Source organism: Heterocephalus glaber, unplaced genomic scaffold (assembly GCF_053883595.1).
Source record: "Heterocephalus glaber isolate CG9 unplaced genomic scaffold, H.glaber_assembly_v1.0 deba00001504, whole genome shotgun sequence".
Taxonomy (NCBI): domain Eukaryota; kingdom Metazoa; phylum Chordata; class Mammalia; order Rodentia; family Bathyergidae; genus Heterocephalus; species Heterocephalus glaber.
Window position 1 is genome coordinate 4,408,892 of NW_028258324.1, and position 22,630 is coordinate 4,431,521.

Sequence of the window (22,630 nt, forward strand, 5' to 3'; positions counted from 1 at the left end):
AAGGTTGGGGAGAAAGACGCAGTGGCTGCTGGAACCTCAAGGATCAGGGGCTCCAAGGGCCTGTCCTGGCCCAGAGAGTAGAAACTTAGGAAAGAAGAGAAAGGTTCCACTTTGAGGGACCCCTTTGCACTTAGGGAGCAATAAGAAAGGCCTCTCACCCCTGCCCCATTTCTGTTGCCCAGCTCAGCAGAGTCTAAGCAGGAACTGAACAGGTCCAGGCCTTTGGACCTAGCAGGGGCAGGGCAGCACAAGTGTGGAAGATTCCCAGAGCACAGGGCTGTCCTCCAGTCAAGACATGGGTTGTGGCTATCTCCCACTACCCCCGTGAGCCTGCTGCTCACACCCTGACAGGCATGGCTGTCACTCATGAGGCAACAGGACAGTCCCTGTCCTGGCATATCCTGGCTACCCTGGCATATCCACATGCTCTGCAGCTGTGGCCTCACATACTCACGATTTCTCAGATTCCCACACTCTGCTTAGTGCCTGTAGCTCTCACCTCCTGGTGCCTGGTGAATGGAGAGCCTTGCACAACATGCTGTCATTCTCAGGACCAGGGGTTTGCTGGGAAGGACCCTCCTCCAGGTTCCATTAGAACTGTGCAGGGACCTGCCTGATGTGGTCTCCTCTCTGGAGAAATCCAGCAAAAGGAGTGAGAGTAGGAGAGGGCTGCCCAGCATTAACCCCATGAGATGGAGACAGAATCTGTTGGCTGAGAGCCTGGCTGTGGGAGCCACTGATGGAGATAAATGGTTCCATTCCCAGGTAGGGGTCAGGGCTGGGTAAGGCAGCATTGGAACTGATGTATGACTCAGGTCTAGGTCAGGAAGCCAAAAAGGCCTCTGGTAGTAGATTTGTGGGAGCAGCAGCGACCCACTATCCAGCCAGGGTAGACCATTCTCTGCAGGGGCTGAAAATGTGGGTGGGGGACAGGGTGGCCCTGCCCTCTCACAGATATAGAAGCTGAGCCCCTGCTGTACCTCAACTGCCTAGTGAGCCAGGTCTCTGTCCAAGCAGGAAGTGGTGGTTTTCCCAGGCATATTCATCCAGGGGACCAAGGTCCTCCTTACAAAGAGCTCCCAGACAGGGGTGGGGTATGGTAGGGCCTGGGTCCCCAGGCTTGCTTGCTCATCAGCTCACTCATCTATTCCCATGGCTGCCACTGTCATTTCTGCTGCTACCTATTCTGCTTTGCCTGCCCTTGCACCTCCCAGCCCTTGCCACTCCCCTCCTGTCACATTAGCCTTCTGGTTGTTTCTTCAGGAAGCCCCTGGTCATTTGGGAAACCCCCATGCCCAATATGAGCCCTGTTGTGCATGTCTTGACACTCATGTCTTGGGCCCAGAACTGCAGGAGCCCTCTCTCCAATTTGAACCACTGTCTCAGAAGCTGTCCTCCTCTATTTCTATTTCCATATGTTCCTGATCTCTTTCCTTCAGAGCCTGAAAATACCTTGTTTACTAGCTCATCTGTTTAATATCTGTCTCTCCCAGCATTGGGAAATCTGGAAGAGAAGGCACCTCATTGAGCCCTCCTTAGGAGCTGAGGTTGCTTCTGCTTTCCCACCCATGAGTGCCAGGTTCCCAAGGCTATCTGGGTCAATGTAAGGCAGGTCTTGCTCACGGGCTGGTAACAAGAGGATTGTTGCCAGGGCAAAGGCTGTGATTTCTGAGGGACTCCACAAAGGCTTCCAAGTTTTTTTTTTTTGTGGGGGGGTGTCTACATGGTCATGACCCTGAGGACCTTGCACTCCCAGAAAGCAGGTTCCCTGAGCCCTGTCTAGGTTGGACCACATGGCTGAAGCCCAGACAGGGTGCACGTGGATGCTGGCATCAAGTCAGGGCACCTCTGTCCCCAATATGATGGAGACAAACGAGAGGTGTCAAGAACTATGATGGATGACAAGGAGGATGGTGCTGCCTGATTGATGCAGGGCTTGGAGAGGGGGATGATGTGTGTGTGGGGGGGGGTGAGAAGATGCTGGAGGAATCCACAAACCCTTCATGACACCACCTTCAGTGGGGAGGAAAGACTGTGTGTCCTACAGGTGTGTGTGTGCACATGTGCATGGGTGTACACACACCTCAACCATAGAGGTCAGTGTCAGAGCCTTTAACACCACCCAAGGGCTGAGCCCAGGGCAGGATGGCATGTGACAGTGGAAGAGCCTCCTCCTCCACTGTCCTGGCTCGTCTCCGGGGCTACCGCACGGCCTCTTATCCCTCCTTATACCCTATCAGGCTCCTTGGGCCCCAGGAAGGGTCTCTCTGGTTCACTGGGGAATCAGTGGGTTGGTCAGTGTGGGTATCTTGAGCAGCCAAGCTGCTGAGACCCAGTCCAATAACCCCAACCCCACTTCTGCAGCTTCTACAAGGGTGTATAGGAAAGGAGCCAAGGCCACAGGCCCTTCATTCCTCTGAGATGGAAATGGATCCTTGGGGTGTGCTTCCTCATCTTTTCTCAACTCTCTCTAGGGCCACCAAAGAAACTGCAGTCTCTTTAGAGGTCAAGTCCACAGAGAGAAAGGGATGAAAAGAGAGCGTATGGCTTTCACTGCTGCCACCTGATGGCTGAAGAAGACAACGCACCTAAAGCACTTGCTCCAATTTCCTATTCCTAGGCAGATGGAGGGAGACGCTTCTTAGGGTGTGGGCAGAGGCACAGGTGGCTAGGACACATTCTCCTCCTGGCCTGGAACCTGTGTCTTCACTTTGCCACAAGTCCCATCAGACGTGTCCACAAGGATCCTGTAGAAAACTGTGAAAGCAAATCTAGCATCAAGAAGGTCCGGTCCAGCCTCTACTGTATTGAGGGGAGATGAGAGGCTCTATTGCTCTGAGGGGCACACTCGGTGGGTCTTGGTGGCAGAGAAGAGAGGGAGGAGTGGGAAGAGGGAGGGAAGCAGAGATAAGGGAGCACTGGGAGTGAGTGTGGCCCAGCCAGGCCCTGCCTGTCCTATCTCACCCCTCCATACACTCTTCTCTTTGCAGGAGCTGGGGTGAGTCCCACAAGGCTCTCCTCAGCACCCCGTCACCTACTTGTGTCACAATACACTGTCCTCCCAGTTTCAGAGTGTAGGGGACAGGAAAAAGAAGCTTGTTCAGAAACCTCGGTCAGAAGGTCCTCAGGAAGGAAGATATTTCCCTTCCTGCCTACCCTTCAGTTCCTTACCACACTGCCCACATCAAGGTTATATCAAGGTCATGTGCTCTACCAAAAGAATTGTCATGAGGCAGGCAAAAATAACTACTCCTAGAGTCCAAGAGGAGAGACAAAGGCAGACCCTTACATGGGAGTCCCCTCTTTTTTTCACAGCCAGGAGCCACATCCCACCTTTCCCTGTCAAATTGAGCTCCTCTCCGTCCAACAGCAGGACATGATATTTTCCCGGTTACACATTTCCCAAAATTTCAACAGCTCAGTCAAGAATAATTGCCAGGGGCTGGGGATGTAGCTTAGTGGTGGAGCACTTATTAGCAGATATGAGCTCCTGGTCTCCATCCCCAATAGTGTTAAAAAAAAAAAAAGGATTCCTTCCTCACATCATAAAACAAAAACCAATCCCAGTTAAAGCTACAGGGACTAAAGAATGAAGGAGATATTACTAGAAGAAAACAAGAGCATTTTTATATAGGGATAACCTGGCATGGCCCTTTCTTTTCCTTTCTCCCTCCCCTATCCTCTTCTTCCCCCCACCTTTCTCTCCCTCCCTCCTTGCCTCTCTCCCTCTCCCCTCCTCTTTTCTTTCTTTCTCTCATTCTCTCTTTCTCTTTCTTTCATTTTTCTTTCTCTCATTCTCTCTTTCTCGCTTTCTTTCTTGTGCTGGGGATTAAATATAGAGTCTGGCACTTGCTAGGTAAGTCCTCTACCACTGACTACATTCCAGCTCTTCTTTCCTTTTTTTTAAGTTTTGAGACAAGTTCTAAGTTGCGCAGGCTGGCCTTGAACTTGTGATCCTCCTGCCCCAGCCTCCTGGGTAGCTAGACTTTTCTAGGATGACAAAACCTGTAAAAGTCATACAGAAAAAAAAAGGTTTGAGTACCTAAATATCAGACATTTCTACATGGAAAAAAATCAAAACTTAAAGATGAACAAAAATCTGAGGGAAAATTCTAAATTTCATAGTACAGAGCGCCGGGGATTTAGCTCAGTGGTGCCGCCGCCTGCCTCGGAAGTGCAAGGTCCCGAGTTCCATCCCCAGTACAAACAAACAAATAAACAAACAAAAAAAATCCATTGTCATAATATAGAGAAGGTACTTGTGAATTAATAAGCAAAAGACCAACAGTGCCATTACAAAAGGAAATCCTTAAACCCTACTTAATGAAGCTGTGCTCAATGACACCTCTAAGAGAAGTGCAAATCTAATAGGCAAAGCTGGAAAAGGCTGATGTACTTGCAGTGGGGGAAGACAGAAACGTATAGCTGCTCATTTAAAAATAAATTGTGCAATTTCCACTGTGCAAAAATAAATTATGTAAAGCATTTTGGCAATGTCTATCAACATTTAAAGTGCAAAGACCCTTTGACCTACCATTGCCCAATTCTAGGAATTTATCCTGGGGAGAAATTCAGACATGTGTGAACTTCTGCCCAAGGGTGCTCCCTGCCTGATGTTTCTAAGCATAATTGACTAGAAGCAGCTACCCCAGGAGTCTGGCTGAGTAAACAGGAAGCGTTCTCCTCGTACAAACTCTGCAGCTATCAGAACAAATGCGGGCGAGGCCATGCCATATGCAATGGTACAAGAACAAATGTGGTACATCTACAGGATGCTTTTCTAAAAAAGAAGATGGCCCCAACACTACCAGTGCCTCCAGATCTTCCATCCCCATTCCTGCTGCCCTGTCCCAGAAAACTGACCTACACTGGTGGTATCTACCTGGCTCTGCAGTCTGGTGTCCAGTACCCAGGAGTGTGGCAGGCAGGAGGAGGAGATTATTTTTATTCCCTTTGACCCTCCCAGTCCATCCTCCACTTGATTTTCCTAAACCAGAGATCTAGTAACATCTCTCTCCAATCAAAACATTCTGTGGCCCCAAGGTTGTCTGGATCGAGGTCAGATCTCTCTTTTACTGGGGTTAGAACCCAGATATGCTCTACCACTGAGCTACATCTCCAGCCCCTTTTTTTGTTCTTATTTTGAGACATGGTCTCAGTTTCTCAGGCTGGCCTGGAACTTGCAACCTCCTTGCCTCAGCTTCCCAAGTAGCTGGGAGTAGCGACATGTACAACCATGCCCAGTTTTCCATAGATTTTGAGGGTCTGCCCATGTCAGCAACCCATCCTTTAGACTCCCTAACTTCTCCCAGATTCTAGGCCTCAGCATATTTCCCTCTGCCTTCAGCTCTCTTCTGGGTCAAGGGTGCATACTCAAGGGACCTCCTTGTGCTCTGGCTGCTGTGCTTCTGCTCTCATTCTCACAATGTCAGCCCCTCATATGGTTACTACCTGCCTCAGGTTGGGATCTGCCAGGGGCCTGAAAGCAAAGTGCTCCCCACCCCAACCCCAGTATTCCTGGAATGCAAAGTTTGGCTAAGTGGACAGAAGTTCTTGGGAACTCCTGGCTTCTGGGACTCTCCAAGGCTTTTCCCGGTGACAGAGCTCATTTCTGACCTTTCCAGACTTTGTGAAGAAAGTGGTCTGCTTGATTCACCTCCAGGAGGGTGAACCAGGAAAAGACAGGGAGGACTAGGGGACTGGCACATGGCCTACCAGAGACCAAGACCCAGGTTGCAGCAGAAGCAACCTCTGGTTGAGACAGTGGGAAGGATTGTATGGTACCATGTTTTAAAAATAACTCTACTGTCAGTAGTGGTGAAACAATATAATAAATATGAGAAATAAATCTCGTTGCCGTGTAATGAGCTGCCTTATTAATGTGTTAAACTTGTAAGAAATACTTAAGTGTTTAATTGGCACCTAATGAGGGTGCCAATTAGGAATCATTATACATTTCTTTAAAAATCCTAATTGGAGGGGGGCATTTCAATCAATGCCACAGGGCTGGCTCCACAGGGACCCCATCCTGGTGGCTGTAATTGTGGGTCACACATCTGGTGGTGAGCCCCATTGGAGCCACAGCAAGGTCAGGGGTGCCTGGGCTGGGCCTGGCCCCAAACCCCACTGAGACTCAGTTTCTTTTATGTCACTAAACCGTACCATTGCTCAAAGCCCACTTGAAATGGCATCTCTGCCAGGACGATGGCCAGATTTCAGAGGCTGGGGGATCACTGAGCACCAGATCAGAAATGTCCCCAGGAGCTCAGAGGAGGAGCTACTCAGAGGTCACATGAAGCCTGCCCTGAAGAAGGAGTGTGGCAGAGACAGTGGTTCCTGCACTGAAGACAGTCTGAGAAGCAGTGCTAACGTACAACTTGAGGTGCCCTCGAGGTCTCCTGGGACCTGGGTCTCTTCTGGGCACCTTTACAGCAGCCCCTGTGCACCTGGCACTGCCTGGGGCAGTGCCAGACAATGAAATTCAGAGTGCCCTGACCCTCCCTGCCTCCAGAGCTCAGCCCTCCTGGCAAGGTAGTAGAGAGCTGAGTAGATCTATATTCCAGGCCAGGCTAGCAAAAGAGGAGCATCCTGAGCAGCCAAAGCATGATTAATTACCAAATTAATTGCCAAATTAATCACCCAGGTAATTGCCAGAGAGCTAGGTGGAGGGCAGAAGGGAGCTTGCTGCCCACCAGGGCAAGGCCCAGCCAGGGGCAGGGCAGGATGTAACCGTGGCACAGGCATGGGCAAGAGGGGAGAGACAGGAGACTGGCTGCTGTTGGAGAAGATGGCTTGAGCTCAGCAAGAGGCAGCAGGCTGAAGGCCTCAGAGGCCAGACTGGGTCTGCATCCTGTGAAACTTGCAAAGCTACAGTGGAGGACAGAATGGCAGTGGCAAGCAGGGCATGGTGGGAGTGAAGCAAGAGTGGCTGGGGGCCTGGAAAAGGACAGTCAAGTCATGCTTATGAACCCGCTTGTAAGACCTGGAAGGAGAGAGGGGTTGTGGGGTAGGGACTGGGAAGGCAGTGGGTGTTCCAGAGCCAGAGAAAGAATTGGGGCGAGGGACCAGCCCCTCTTCAGCAGCTTGGGATCCCTGTGCCCATCTGTGGCTCTTGTAATAGGAATGGTTATGGAAGCAGCTGAGTAGTTTGCCAACTGCCAGATTTCAGGAACTCTGAGGAACCTGAGGGACCATATCCTTCCCAGTGGAAAAATATTTGATGGCCTTGTGGCCCAAAGCTGCTGCTTGGAGCTGTCAGAGGAGTTTCTGGCCCCAGAGCTCAGGCTCTGCACCAGCTTCTCATCTGCCCCAGCCTTCCCAGGCTGGACTCTTCCCAGGCTGGACCTAGCTCTTGGGCTGTGTCTCCAGGATGCAGCAAGTCAGGTCAAGTTTGTTGCAGTTTCCCATGGCCCTGTTCCTACTTCCAGCTAATGCTACATGCTCTGCTGAGCAGAGGCCACTTTAGACTGCCCCATTTTACAAATGAGAAAATGAGGCCAAGGTTCAGGGATTGGCCTAGGGCCACATAGTGCTAAGCTGGGGTTCAGAGTAGCTCGACCATGCAACAAGGGGCACTAAAGAGAGTGTTGCCCTAAGGTCTTTGGGCAGGGGTCTCTGGGACATCTGGGAGACATAGGGAGGCAGAGATGATTGCCATTAGCTATGTTTCCTCTGATGTGACAGAGATGGCTTCTCCTCAGGGGTGAATGCCGCTGTACTGGTCTCTGCAAATGCTGCTATCTGCCCTGTCACACAGCTCAGCCCCTGGAGGCAGCAAATGCCCCCATCTCACTTGTTCCTGTGTGGAGATGCAGGAGCCAAAGGCAGGAAAGCCCTTGGTGACTCATAGGAAATCACCAGAGCTCAGGCCTGAGCAGTACCCTCCTGTGGGACACAGGGACAAAACAGACCCATTAGAGCCTGGTCCAGGAGTCTGGCAGAACAGAGTTCAGATGCTGTGTGACCTGGGATTCAGGTCACTCAAATTTGCTGTAAGTTGGCTTCAGGTGGGAGAACGAGAGCACAGAGATGTTTATGTCCTGCTGTGAGAGGATCTGGTGTAGGCACTAAGAGACACTAGACCCCAGAGGTCCTGGCAGAGCACAGGCAAGAACCACTCTCCCTAATGCTTTTAACATAGTTACTCACTTAATTCCCACAAGGCAAGAGCCACAAGTCCAATCCCAGTGCACCAGTCCCCAGACCTCTGGTGTTCAGAAAAAAGCTTCAAGGCCAAATTTTAGACAGACACTTCCTTACCCTGTCCCACCCACTCACCCACTAATCAGGGCCCGCACTGCCACCTTGTGGGCACAGCTCTGGGGAATGTGAGTTGGTACCTCCCGACTCCCACTTGAAAAGGTCACGTCCACTTAGTCCCAAGAGTCCCAGGAGATCTGTCCCATCCCCCAAGTGTGACCTCTTCAAGTGGCGCTAGAGTTGTTTGTATCCTTTCTGCCAGAACCAGCCTGGGTCAGGGTGAATGCTCACTTCTGTGACCTATGCCTCCAGAATGGATCTTGGCACATAGTAGGTTGTCAGGGCTGTTTAATGAATGAAGAATTGGATATGTGTCTCAGTCATTTAGCAGCACCCACCGTCACAGTGCCTCTTGCAGAGTAATTTCCCAAAGAGCCACTCCCCTGCCAGCACCTGCATCCACAGCAAGGAAACCTGGTAAAGGTGCCAGAATGGGTGTCACATGTAGTGCCATCCCAACACTTGGGTGCTCCGCACTTGCAGGGATCCCCTCTTGAATTCTCCATGGTCAGTGGCTTGCCTGTGAGGAAGTCCATCATCCCTTACGTCTTGCCCTCTGCCCAGCTGAAAGCATCCCTAAGGCCTTACACCCAACTCACGGGAGGCCAGTGCAATGATAGCCTTGCCCTGCCTGCAGTCAGAGGTGGTGGGTCCTCCTCCGAGTTCTGTCATCTTACCCATGTCTCTCCTCACTTCCTGGCCTGAGATGTTATTGTTGCTGACAGAATTACTGTCCTGGTACTCCAACCAGGTACGACTCTTCCAAGACCAGCCCTATCTGTGCCCCTCAGCACCAGAGCCCAGCAGAGGGTCTGGTATGGACAAGTTGGGTATTGTCAAAGACAATGGATGATAGTGGAAGGAGGAGCTGCTCTGTCTTCAGAGAATCTTCTTTCTTTCTTTGAGAGTCTTGGAAGTGAGTTCGGAGGTCAAGTTCAAGTTGTACTATGTACTAAGCAACCCTCCTGTTCTGTGCCTCAGTTTCACCACCTGTAATATGGGACACAAGGGTGCTTGCCCTCTGGGTTATTGAGAGATTCAATCGGCTCCAATTCAGTCTGGGAGTGCCCCAGGAGTTGCACAAACTCCAAATTCGGAACTTACCCATGCTTAGGGATTTGTAGCAGGAATCCTGCCCTCCTTTGCCCAGCCTTTGGGGTGTCATTTTATTGACCTATTATTGAGCCAGTGATAAATCCCTTAAATCTCTCATAATCTGGTGTTCTCAGCTTCCTCTGGGTATAAAATCTTTCGGTGAGCTCTGGCCAGGGCAGGGTTTAGCCACACTCCCACTGCTTGGCCCTCTGGCATCTGCAGCCAGCTGGCAGGACAGTGGGTGGGGTGGGAGTGTTGAGGTTGGCTTGCTGGGCAGCAGGTCAGGACTATGGTGAGGCAGTAAGCTGAGGGAAGAGCCCTCACACAGAGCATGAGGAGGTGCTCACACTCAGGTTGGTGGCAGTGCAGTGTCAGCCCCTGGGGTGAGTAGCTCTTTAAAATTTGAAACCTAGGCCTATCTCACTCACCTCACCATTCAGGTTCAGCTGAGTGAGTCACAGTTTCAGGCTCTGGGCCTGCAGGCGGGTCTCTGTGCAACTATATGGGGGAGAAGCTGAGGGCTGAGGAGAGGGAAGACCAGTGGAGCCCCCAGGCCATGCAGCAGACCTGGCTAAGAGTGGCAGTGCCTGGAACCACAAGTAGGTGGTGGCATAGGTTGGATCAGGGGCTGGAAGGAGATTGGGGAACCGCAGGACTCACTGGCTACCTAGTCGGGCACCAATCCCCCTCTCTGGAATGGTGTAGATGCCCTAGTCCAGCTCTGAGCCTGATGGCCCCGGTCTCTGGGCACTGGATCTGCTCTGCAGATGGGGTGATGGATGGTACAGGATTGTACTCAAGCTCTCCCCCAGCTCTGCTCCACAATCCTGCTATCTCACCTCTCAGCTGTGTGACTGGGGCTAGTCCCACTGCTTCTCTGAGCCCCTCTGTGCTTTCTCTGTACAAGGGGGCTAATGATTACCACAAGGACTAAATGAGGGGACAGGGAGAGCCCAGCAGGGAGTAGGTCCTGTGCACAGAGCCAGGAGGTTGGAGACCTAGAGACTCCCATGGGCAGCTACTCTCAGTGCCATGCTCATGAGAGGCATGGGTTAAGTCCAGAGTGGGATCAAGGGACTCAGGGGCTGGGCCAACCCCAGAATTTTGCCTTCTTTTATACTAAAGAGGGAAGAGTGATTAAGACAAAACTTAAAGGTGAGCATGGAGGAGCCAGGCTTAAAGGTCCTGAGGGGTCAGAGAGCAGCTAGGTGAAGGATAACCAGGGGAAGGGCCCTGTCTTACTTTCTCATTGCTGAGACAAAATACCTGACAGCCACAAGTTAAAGGAGGAGAGGTTTATTTTAGTTTACAGTTTGTAGAGGTTTCAGGCTATAGTTGGCTAGGTTCAAGGGAGGGAGGCATGGCACAGGAGCAACAGTCCATGGCAGGGTAGGAAGGAGGCATTGAGCCTCCTTCTTCTTTCCCTTTTTATTCCATCCAGGCTACAAGCCTATTGGTTGGTGCCACCCATATCCCTGGCGGGGGGGTGTCTTCCCTCTTCAGTAAGTCCATCACTTACACCCAGAAGTATGCTAAACCAATCAGTAGACTAATTCAGTATCACACATCCATGATCCAGTCATTCCCAACAGTCCTATATGCAAGTGTATGAGGCTTTGGGGGACATCTAGATGTAAGCCATAACAGTCCCTATGAAAGTAGCTTAAGGTCAGGGGCTTTTGGGTCTTCCATGTCAGTGGCTCCAGATTAGGAGACAGCTCCTCACCTGCCCTGTCCCCCATCATAGCATGTCACCATCAAGAGGGTACGCAAGCCCCAGCTCTGCCCATCCCTCTAGCTGGATTCCAGGCCCTCATCCAAGCTCCAGCTGTGGGCTGAGCAGTGCCTGGCTCACGGAGGAAGACCTTGTAAACCCCTGGGTAGGAGAAAATGCTTCACCACTCTCCTCTCTGTCCAGATTCAAACTCAGTAACATCAGCCAGAGAAACCCTGAGGCTGAGGACCTCCAGACATTCCAGGCCCCTGTTCCTCCATGACCCCCCAGCTCACACAGAAATTCCAGGCTTTTCCAGGATCCCAGAGGTTCACCTTTTCAGCTTAACCCTGAGAGAGAATGGGCCCGTGGAGCTGGGTGGAGGGATTTGAGAAGCAGGGCTTCGTCCCCTGTCCAGGGAAGGTCTTTGATACACTCCTGTCTAGGCCAGAGGTTGGGAAAAGGAAACTCCCTTTCCAGACAGCACTCAGTGCCACCTGGCCCTCTGTTCCTATCATGGACTCCTTCCTGGATGGAGGCTCTCACTCTGGGTTTACCTCTGGAATGAAGAAGACCTTTCCCATCTGTCCCTCCCTGCACATTGCTGCTCTTACCTCCCTCCCTCAGGAGTGTGTGTGTGTGGGAAACACTCAGATGTCACTGGGGAGCAGTGATAGTTGCCCTGTTCTGCTACTGCAGGAAAAGCCCTGGGGTGTGGACATCATAGGGACATTACAGAGGAGCTCTGGGGATGGGGAGGAGAGCATGCTAAGGGCATATCCAGGCCCAGATGGGATGGCAGCCTGGTCTCATCCTGCTTGGTCTACCTGCTCTCTCCTTCTTCCTCCCAGCCCTCCCTGCACACCTGATGCTCACACACTCCTTGTTCACTTCTTGGTATGTCCACTGAGAGTGTGCTCTGGGTGGCCATAGATGCCGCACCTGCCTCTGTCCCCATCCTGAGCCCTCAGATGCCAGGGTGATGGAGATGGCCAGCCTGTCTTAGGGTTTCCCCAGATAGCCTCAGCCAAGGTCCTCTGTATTGAGGCCCACTGAGGGCCACAGATGCACAGGATAGGTAGGGGTGTCTGTCCCAGCCTCTGACCACCCAGGAATACCCAGCCCCATGCCTGGCTCCTTTTGCAAACAGCTCTATATATACAGAAATATAGTACCTACACACAATACCCAAAGACTCTTTTCCCCTACTTGATGTCTTCTCTGGCCTAGGATGAAATGCAGGTATGGGTGGGCTCACTGATGGGCCGTGGTACTAAGCTCACGCAGGGTTCAGTCATGGCTCTGGAAGGAGTCCATAGCATGGTCAGAGCACTGCTGGAGCTTCTGGGCTCTCCTCATTACAACTTTCCTCTACATTCTGGAAGCGTCCCACTGTCTGCCTGCTGCCAGGTGATGGGACTGCTTTGTCTACTTTGGCTTGAAGGTGACATTTCACCATATTAAACAAGATGATGACTTATTTTTTTTTTCAGTACAGTATCAGGGTTTGAACCCTCCCAGGACCTTCATACACCTACAGGCCTTTTAAAATTTTTTATTTTGAGACAGGATCTTGCCAAATTGCTAAATTGCCCAGGCTGGGATTGAACTTATGATCCTCCTGCCTCAGCTTCCCAGAGTACTCCATGACACTACCATGAGTGCACTACCAAGACAGGCTAAGAGGTTACCCTCCTTTGAAGATGTCATGTACAGCAAACTACCATTGCCTTTGGCCTGAAGCCCTGGTCACTATCAGTGGTTCTCATTCACAGAAGACTGTGTGGGGGGGGGCAGGGTCCTTTTTGAGGGCTTCAAGTAACAGTTAACTGCAGAAGCCTTAGCAGTGGGTAGCCCTTCTCACCTATCTTCCTGGCAGAGGGCTGTGAGGAGAGCCCTAGTCAGTTCCCCAGGCTTGAGGGCAAACTCATCAAGTCTTTCACCCCAATATTTATCAATTCCACATTCAACGTAATTTGGTTTTCCTCTGGCATGGACAAGAAAAGCTAGAAAATACAAAATGGATAGAAGGGAAGAGGAGGTGACAGCCCACAGTGATGGCAGCCCTGTATCCATCCCCTAGCCAGGTCCACCCATCAGGAAAGGGGTCTGAGGCAGGCAGTGAGAAACAAGGGTATGGTCCCCTGGAGGCTCCTCAGTACCAGCCTTGTTCCAGAAACCCTGTTCCTTGAGGATCCTCAGACACCAAGTCTTCTGCAGCGCCCATGTTTCTGGACTGAGGGGCTGCCCAGCAGGGTGGAACACACAGCTTACCCTCCATACCAGGCCCCTCAGGGATCCTGCCAGTCTGCTAAGGGAAGGAGACTCCTTCCCAAGAGCAAAGCTATCACTGCCAGGCCTAGTTATCCCTCATGTGGGCAGCCCATGGGATGCTTGGTCCTCAGCTTTACCTGAGGCCCTGTTCAGCAGCTCCTTCCCCATCATAGACCTGGGGTCTCCCCCACACACCTTGTTTCCACATTAGTCTGAGGCTCAGCTCTCTGGAGGCTCACTTGAGTCACTGGGTTGTGGAAATTTCAGTACCAAAACTGAAACATTCCTGAGAAAACCAGGATGGTCATCCTAGTGTCATTCTTCTCCAAAACTTTCTGAATCTCACAGATGAGTTCCACACACACAACCCTATGGCTTCTCAGCCCTCACCTATACCCTGTGCCCTTGTGCTCCAGGGAAGACCATGTTACTTTGTTCCCTTTTATGTTTGACTCAGCTTCAGTGGATTCCAAGGTGTCAAACCACTCCTACCCCTAACCCCATCCTTGGGGCTGAAGCCTCCTCCCTTCCTTGGTCCCACAAGGACTTCTCCAGCCTAGGAAGTGAAAGGCATTGTGACCCCAATCCACAGCTGAGACACAAGACCCCAGAGTGGCCGAGTTTGAACTCAGGGCCAGAAGCCTTTTCTCAGACAGATGAAGGAACTGCCACCTTGTATCCAGGATCCAAGTGACTATCCCCAGGCCTCCCACAGCCCCTCCCCCATCGGGTCCCCTTCTGAGGTTTCATACCCTCAGTGTCACAAGTTGCACTCTCTTCATGTAAACATCTTAATTACATCTTTAATGCTCTCACATAGAGATACTGTGAGTTAAATTACAGCTTTTTGTGCATCCTAAATTACTCATAGTCCTCCAGTTGCCCAAGTGCTAATGTATTTATAGCATCTAGAGGAGCGAATAAATTAAGAACCTTCCCCACAGGGCCTCCTAGGCTGTCACTTCCTGATGCATGGTATTTGTCCAATGGAAGATCCGTTTGTGCCACCCTATGTCCCCTCTGAGCAGAGGAGAACAGTGATGGTGGTGAGGCAGGGCATGGGAACATGCCTCTGTGAACACTCATGAGTGCATGCACGCCCAGTCCTTGAGGTCTGTCCTGCCCAATGCCCTGCCCAAATCCCACTGGCATCAGCTGCTACCCTCCAATGCTAAAGAGGAGCCCAAGTACAGAGACCTTCTTCCCCACTCGACAAACACTGAGATCTTCCCATACAGATGGGGTAAAATTAAAACATAGACTAGGCTTCTTAGGTTCTTTTCCCAAAAGGGACCCCATTTCAGGTAGAAGGAACTTCTCCATTAGCCTACAGCCTAGGATTACTGCCCTCAGACCTCTTCTTGAGCCCCAGATCCTGATATGGACAGGGAGCCCAGTGAAGAATAGAGCCCAGTGAAGAAATGCAGTGGACGACCAAATCTGGCCTTGCTTCCCTCTTCCTTGTCACTCCTGATTGCAGAAGTCAGAGGAAGTGGCCTACCCTGATGCCCTACTGCATACAATGGCATGGAGGTGGGTCTGGAGGGTGGAGCCAATGCAGAGGTCTCCATCCTGTCCCCTAACTCTGTACTGGGACAGGCATGTGTCTGCTTCTGGGCCCAATAGTGTATGTACGTGAGGCCTCTCAGTAAGTCTCAGGGCTACATCCCTCCACGTCCTTTCCCCCAATTCCTTCTCCGTTTCCACCCATCCTTGGGCACAGCAGACAGCTGGCTACTTGGGATAGGTGGCTGGGAGACCTCATGGATACTCTGTAATTGATGGACCTTGGGTATGAGCAGCTCTTCTGGCATCTTGCCTACCGGAAGTTTCAGCTCCATCCTGGGCCTCTCAGGGGCTATAACAGGTGCTGTCCTACCCTGTCTCCATGACCTGGGTAGTGGTCTCTTTCAACCCAAAGGAAGTCCCAGATTCAAGAAACCATGTCTCTCCCTGGCAGAGGGGAGCCTTCCTCTCCCCATTTCTTCCACATTAGAGAAGCAGGCATTGATGTGAGGGGTGTGGCCAGGAGAAAAGGAAGCCAGCAGTGGCTCTGGATCTGCCTAGCATGAAGGATGCCCTCCATGCCAGGGCTGTTGGGTCAGGAGAGGTCAGTGGCCAGATGGCCAGCTTGGAGAGTCAGCAGGTGGGTCCGCAGAACAGCTGGGGCTGGCCAGCCTTTTTCTGTCTTGGTAGGGCAGGTCCTGAAAATAGTCTTGACAATCAGATAGTGAGTGGGTGGCTCTGTGGGTGGTGTGGCAGGTGTCTTTATCAGAGGTCCAGGCCTGACCTCAGGCCACTCACGCGTGGATGGCATTGGCTACGTCAGTAAACACCAGTCGGCTGGGCCTCTGCAGAGAGCCCTGGGAGGGAAGAGTGCTCTGCAAGGACACAGGCAGGGGCATTAGAGATCATGACCATGGCTATGCACTCTCTGGCCCAGTCACTTCCAGACTCACTTCCTGGAGCCTCCTTGTGTTTGGCACCAGCTCTGCCTCCTGCCTGGAATGGCCTCCCTGCCAGCTCAGCCTAGAAATATGACCTGCCTTGGCTGACTCCTTCCCCAACAGATGTCCCTGCTTGCTCCATCACCTGGGCCGCACTTCCTGTGGGCTCTCTTGCAGGATGAATTATGCATGTACCTCCTTCTCCCAGCAGGGGAAACCTCACCTCTGTACCCTACCCTAGCAGAGGATCAGTTACAGGGAGGTTCATGAGAAACAACTGTCAAATGACCAGCAGTCTCGCAGGCTGGGTGGACCAAGGTTCTCAGTGTGATTTTCTAAACACCCAAGGGTGCAATGTGTCCTGACCCCGGTAACACAGAACTGGCAGCAAAATCAAGGAGTTCCCTGACTCCCAGCCTGAATTCATTCTGAATCCAGAAAGATGCAAAGGCTAGGTGGGTCAGGGATGGCCCAGCCTCTGCATGACTTGGTGGACCTGAAAGCCCTTAGTGATTTGAGGGAATGGTGGCAAGTGATCAGATAGCCAGTGACTCTGGCAGGATGCCAAGAGAGGGACCCATCCCTTTGGATATAGGAAGTGAGTTTGGCTGGGGTTTCCATGTGCCTGGGGCCTGACAGTGATTAGGAATCCACCAACCTAGTTGGAGATGCCACTGCTCAAGAGTCTGACCTCATCTGCAATTGATTTGGGACTATGGGCCCTCAGGGAGCAGAGGAACCCAGGGTCCCAGGCCCCAACAATCTCTGCTATTAGTCCTTTCTGTCTTTTTCAGTCAATATGTGGGGGTACATAGAGCAGAAGTAGGATTTTCATTCACAGATGAGAAAACTAGGCTCAGAAATGCCAATAGGACTTTGGAGATCAGCAAATGAGAGCTATTAGGGCAGAGCCAACCTGGATCTCAGGGCTATTCTGGGCCTGGCCTTGTGCAGTGAGTCTGTTAGTGGCCACGGAGCAATTAATTCTACCAGACCTGACCAGACTCATATACCCAATAGCTGCCACCCGACCACCTGGCAGGTGCTGGCAGGTTGCATGGAAAGGGTGGAAGGTAGGGTAGAGGAGGCACAAGGGACTGCAGGGTGGGTGGGGAGCCTGATCACGCCCACCTTGCTTTGCGTTGCCTGCAAAGAGGCTGCATCCCGCCCATGCTCCAGCAGCTCCTGCTCCAGTTCATCTTGCTCCTCTGTGGGGTCAAAGTTGTACATAGGCATGAGCTGGTGGCGTAGTTTCTCCAGCCTGGTGGTAGGAGCAGAGGCTGTTGGAGGACAGGGCAGGCCCTTCCTCTTTCCTACTAGCCCTCCAGGTCCTGCCCACCAGCTAGCCTAGCCTCGGCACATAACCATGATTAGGGCCTCCAGATCTCCCTTGGGATTCAATGATAGACATTTTGGTACCTATAGTACCAGCCCTGGTCCTCAGATGGGTGGCCTGGGAAGGAACAGTTAGTGATTCCACCCTGGGTGGAGCCATGGGCCATGTGGCTTTTGGCTGTTAGGCCTCCAGGGATAGCCTGAGTCAGGGTCTTGCTGCAATCCACAGCCTCTGGGGACTGGGCTGGGGGAAGGGAATCAGTGGCAATCAGTTCAGGGCAGCAGGACAAGGGTGCCAGGCAGTTAGGTGAAGGTAATTCCCACCTTCTCTCCTCTTCTCCCCATCCCAATTCAAGGGTTACTTCTGGTTACCTACAATCTTCACATCTGCCTGCCCTGTGGATGAGACCCTGGTGGGGGCCCTCACTCTTTCCTGAGGGAACATGGTCACCCCCATCCCTGAGTGAGCAGAAGAGATCCTGACTGAACAGGGAGAGGAGCCCATGTCCCCTGCAGCCCAGCCCAGCACCTCCCACTGGCTGGAGTTTCAGATGGCAGCTAGGAAATTACCTCTTCTTCTTCCTGATGTAGAAAACCTGCAAGAGAAGGAGCAGCATGAGAAGGCGAGGAAAGGAGGTCTCAGCTGACTGAGAAGGGCCCAAAGATGGATGGCATGTTGAGGCTGAAAGGGGGGAGACCATGCGTCCATAGGCCCCATGTCTTGATGGGGCCCATCCCAGGAACACAGACATCCCTTATTCATTCCTCTGTTTGATGTCATTAAGTGCTGTCAGTGCCCAGACAGGGCCTGGGGAAGCAGAGGTGGGGGCCAGACCTGTCCTCAGGAGTCTGGCCTGCAAAATCCACAGTTAATCCTGGCTGAGGGCAGGACTGTCACTGTGTCTGTGACAGTGTCCAGTCACTCAGCACCTACCTGTTACTCCTCAGGGCCAAAGTGAGAGGGGAAAACTTGAGTGTGTCTCCTTCCCTCACCTCTCCTCAGGCACAGAGCTACAAACAGGCAAAAGGAACAGCCGAATCAGAGCAGCAGCTCTAGGCAAGGCTCTGGGCAGGGACCCATGGGAGGCTGATAGCCCTCAGGGTCAGCAGCCCAGGCTAACTGCCCCAAAGCACTGACCCTGGAGGAACCTAAGAAAGCCCCCATCCTGGCTGTCACTGTGCAGATACGAAGTGATGAGATAGGCAGTCAGAAAACATCTGGCTGGACCTGAAAGCCTTGGTATCAAGCACTGAGAAGAGGAAAGGTCAAGACTAAGGAGTCTACCCTGTGCAGGGATTCCAACACCTCTGCCACCATCCTGCTGTTCTTCAAACTGGCAGTTTCTGCCTGGGAAAGCCACATACTTAGAGTCTGTCCCAAACCTTCTGTGGCTCCCATACTCTTTGGAGCTCATGCACAGTTTGGTTTAGTTCCCAAGCTGGCCCAGAGTTCCTCCAGCAGGACCCCAAAAGCCTGGAAAGAATGTAGTATTTCCCTTCCTCCTCCATTTCCCATAGGGGTCCATGTTGTGGGTGTCCCTTGCTCTCCTGTGGGTATATGCAACAGGAGCTCTGGGGCCTTCTGGGGCAGTCCCTATGGACTCCCGGCAAACAGCTCCCACTGCAGTACCCTGTGCCCTTTCTCCTTGTGGCCTCTTCCCCAAACTCTCCTCCCTCCCCTGTGGCCTGTGATTCAGAAGAATCTACAGGAAAGGCCTTCATCCAATCTCCACTCCTTAATTCTGCTGCTCTCTCACCCCAACTGCTAACTCCTACCCACTTCCAGTCCAAACCTTCCCACTTCCGCCAGGAAGCCTTCCCCCACTGGTCCCACCCACACTGAGCTCTTTTTCTTGCTGTGTAAGGCATGAGCCTGGTACTGGTCTGGACCTCCTTGTGCTCATAGCCTGGCTCAGGTACCCCCTGTAGATGCCTTATGCCCTTGTCCTGGAGCTGTTTACTATTCTCCACTGCCTTTGTCCCATAGCCTTCTCACCTTTGGTTGGAATGCCATCTACCCTGATCCTCTGAATGTTCCCCTAGAACAAAGAGCAAGGTGACTTTACCAGGTTCCCAAATCAAAATCTTTTGCTGAGAGTAACAAGGGCAAATTCTAGTCATTTTGCCCCTGAGCCTGGGGCGCCTCAGTCTGCTTAATCTCCACGCGGGTGCCAAGGCCTCCTGACTCACTCCTCCCCCAAGAGACCTCTCAGCCCTGGCTTTGCACAGTATGTGTTACATCCTAGCCCTGCCTACCAACCAGCAGTTGTTCCCTGGCAGTGGTCTGGAGCCTGCAGGGCCCATATGGTGACCCTGGTTTAACAGTAGCTCCAGTCAGGCCACAGGTGGACCATCTCAGCTTATTTGTCCCAGCAACATTCTGAGTCTAAGGCCAGAAACCACAGCCTGCAAGAGGCAATGGACAAAACACCACCATGGCCAGGCCTTCTGGGGGACCTCAGGTTCATCCCCACCTTCTCTGGTTTTAGCTTGTACAATCTCCAGCAGTCCCTTAGTAGCACTGTGAGTGCCTAGGTATCACTGTAGGGGTACACATACAGCCCTCTCTCCAGCTCTGTTTTGATAGCTGCCTGAGTCTGTTCCTCTCATGGGATGGAGGCCAGGCTCCCTCCTCAAGTCTCACCTTTAAGGTTGACCCCTAGCTGCCCCAGGCCATCCAACCTAGATAAAAACAAACAACAACAACAAGAAAACACCTCTTTCTTTTTAACCCATTACTTATAAAAACTATAGGGCAGGACCTTATCTCCCCTGCTCAGAGATCTAGTCCAGGGCAGATACCTAGTAAACATTTGTCAAGGGCATGAATGAAGGAACACCGGCAACAGCATGCCATGTACACAGCATCCTCCCTGGACTTTGGATCCCACAATCCATCCCACTCACCTTTGGGCCCCTAGTTCTACTGCAACCCCCACACTCACTTTCCTCATTATCCTACTTGCTGCTCACAGACCCTCCTGCTTCCCTTCACATTTTGCCCATCAAGATCTTTCATGTGGAACACCCTCTTCTCCAAATCTACGTGGCCCTCATCACCCAGCTTAAAATACCATATATCCTTCAGAATCATTTCTGGTTCTTTCAAGAATTGCCTCTCTGGTTTCTGGGCCCCAATAGACAGAACTCAGGGGGTTGGGGAGGGTGGACTGCATTCTTGCTAATAGACAATTGTCTTCTGATTGAATTCTGTATAACCCTAAACACTGACCACCCTCCCTCAATGCAATGCCTCTGGGCCAGCCCCAGCCTGCCCCAGCTCTCACCATGGCCACAGCCAGGCCAATCATTGTGATGATCCCAAAGGACAGAAGCATGGTACCCACACCGGCTGCACCACTAGCTGTATCAGAAATTCTAGTGTCATTGAAGCTTGTGGCTTCTGGGCTGAGGGTCTCAGAGGTGGGTCCATCAGTGGCAGGCTCCAGGTCAGGCTCAGTGGTGGGTGGGTGGCTGCTGAACCAGCTTCGAGCAGATGGGATCCTGGAGTTCATGCCGATTTTGGGAGATGTCCGTGGTAAGTCAACCTGCCCACTTACTTCTGACATCAGGAGTGCCCCAGACTGTGGCTCCTGCCACCTATGGTGGCCTCCTTGATAAAGGGAGCCCCCCCTGTGTCCCCAGGTCCTGAAAAGGAAAGAATAAAAAGATTAAGAATAAAAAGACTGAGACTAAGGACAGGGATATGGCCATGAGATAAACAACATTTTTCTGAATTCACTGGGGAAGTGAAGGCTTTAGGGCAAAGTCAAAGGTAAGTTCAGGGGACAGCAGGACACAGGCTTTCTATATGTACAGTTTTTGTGAGGATTTGGAACATGAAAATGGAACCCTAACACCTCTGTAGATAAGATATTCATAGTGATCATACCCAGAAGACAGGAAAGGTAGTGGGGATGTTTGAAAGAAAAAGTCCCTCCCCTGTATAGTAACCTCTGTCTCCTCCTATCCCTACCTCCTCATTCCCGATCCCCCATATCCTTCATCTTGCCTGGGGAAAAAACTGCAGCTTTTTCTTTCCCTGGAGGGAAACACTTGCCTAGGAGTTCAGACAGGCCTGTGTTTGAATCCAGTTCTGGCTCAGCCACTTAACTAGGCAAGTCACTTAACTGTGTCTAGATTTTCCTGAGTCTAAGGTGCAGGTGTTAAGAAAAATCCATAGCATTACAGGTTACTGAAAGGTCAGAATGAACAGGTCCCTAGAAAAGACCTAGCTCACTGCTGGTGAACATCCAGTAAATGTTCCATCTGCTTTCTCTGGCCAACCCAGTTACAAAGGGAGCTCTGCAAGAGACCCCAGATCCAGTCTGCTATTTGGTCCAGTCTGTGCTTAGCATGGGGGTGGAGACTTATGTGTGCACAGACCAGGAGACAGGAAGGAGAGGCTGGGCCAGGTCCCATCACAGGGCTTTTCTGCAGGCTTTTGAGGGCCACTGGACCCCTGTTCCCTCACAGGAGAGCTGGGGGTTTCTAGGGACAAGGAACAAGGCAAGGGGAGTATATCTTCAAGGGCAAGGATGGAGCTCCCGCTTTTGAATTGCCTTCTTACCTTCCCTCCTCCTCTAAGCAGAGAGCAGGAGAGTTGCCCAGCCCAGAAGGCCCCTGGGAAGGTGGATAGAAGGGATGCCAGCCACTCTGCAGATGGGCAGGCCTAGAGAGAGGAGAGGTTCATAGCTCATGGTGGCACATGTGCCTCCCTGTGCAACTTGCTCATGGTTATACATGGATGCCTCCTTGTGCAGGTGCATGAGTGTGTGTCTGAGATATGCACATATCTATGACAGCCCTTAGGGAGTGGCAAGGTTGACAGAGGGACAATGGGTAGTGTAGACCCATCCCTCTTGGCCTTCTTGCTCCAGCTAGGCTAGGTAAAGTCTCCGGTTCTCCTCTATTCTCTGCCACTGACACCAGGCATGACCTTGGGCCACATCCTTAACGTGCGCTGGGGCTGGGTTTACTCTTCCAGCCAAAGGAGAAGGAACCCTGCCGGCCACCTTCTGGGCCTGCCCCTGGAGCCAAAGGGAAGGGAAGGAAAACGGCATGGAAGGGGTCGGCACAGCGACCTTCGAGAACCCTCAAGCCATTCTCTGCCAAGTCCCTCCATCTGCCCTGCTTCAATCCCATGCCCGTCTCCATGACCCTGGGATTCATCCATTCTCGCACAGAACCGGCGACCTCAGCACTTACTTAATCCTCTCCGGGACTCCGAGCTCAATCAGAGAGGCTAGGGGTGGTGGCGAAGGGCGGGAGGCCAGGGCAGGAGGGACATCCAGGCCCGGCGTGGGGGCGACAGTTCAGCCCGAAATCCGCCCTCCCTGGACAGTCGAGCTAGTGGCCGAGCGCCGACCTTCGGCCGGGCTGGGTGGGCAGGGCCGGGCTGCGATGGGGTGGGGCGGGCCGAGCGGCCTGGGGGGATCCCCGGAACTCCAGCGCCCGGCCTCCGACCCTCTCCGCACTCCGGCCCCTGATTGGTTACCACGCCTAG

The 22,630-nt window shown here is 52.3% G+C and overlaps 1 protein-coding gene across 2 annotated transcripts; it reads right to left on the bottom strand.

Annotated features, from left to right (window-relative positions):
- Positions 1–14,125: 14,125 nt before the first annotated feature.
- On the bottom strand, positions 14,126–22,610 carry CUNH3orf18 (chromosome unknown C3orf18 homolog). Of its 2 annotated transcripts, XM_004834140.3 has the most exons (6): positions 22,333–22,610; positions 21,695–21,796; positions 20,412–20,772; positions 17,695–17,720; positions 16,921–17,050; positions 14,126–15,723 (listed from the first exon to the last, which is right to left on the bottom strand). In XM_004834140.3, exons 3-6 carry the CDS (start codon positions 20,691–20,693, stop codon positions 15,643–15,645), a joined length of 519 nt encoding a protein of 172 aa, XP_004834197.1. In that variant the 5' UTR covers positions 20,694–20,772; positions 21,695–21,796; positions 22,333–22,610; the 3' UTR covers positions 14,126–15,642. The 2 variants fall into 2 exon arrangements, with proteins under 2 accessions (XP_004834197.1, XP_004834196.1); XM_004834139.3 differs by lacking the exon at positions 21,695–21,796 and having other exon boundaries at positions 22,333–22,596.
- Positions 22,611–22,630: the final 20 nt, after the last annotated feature.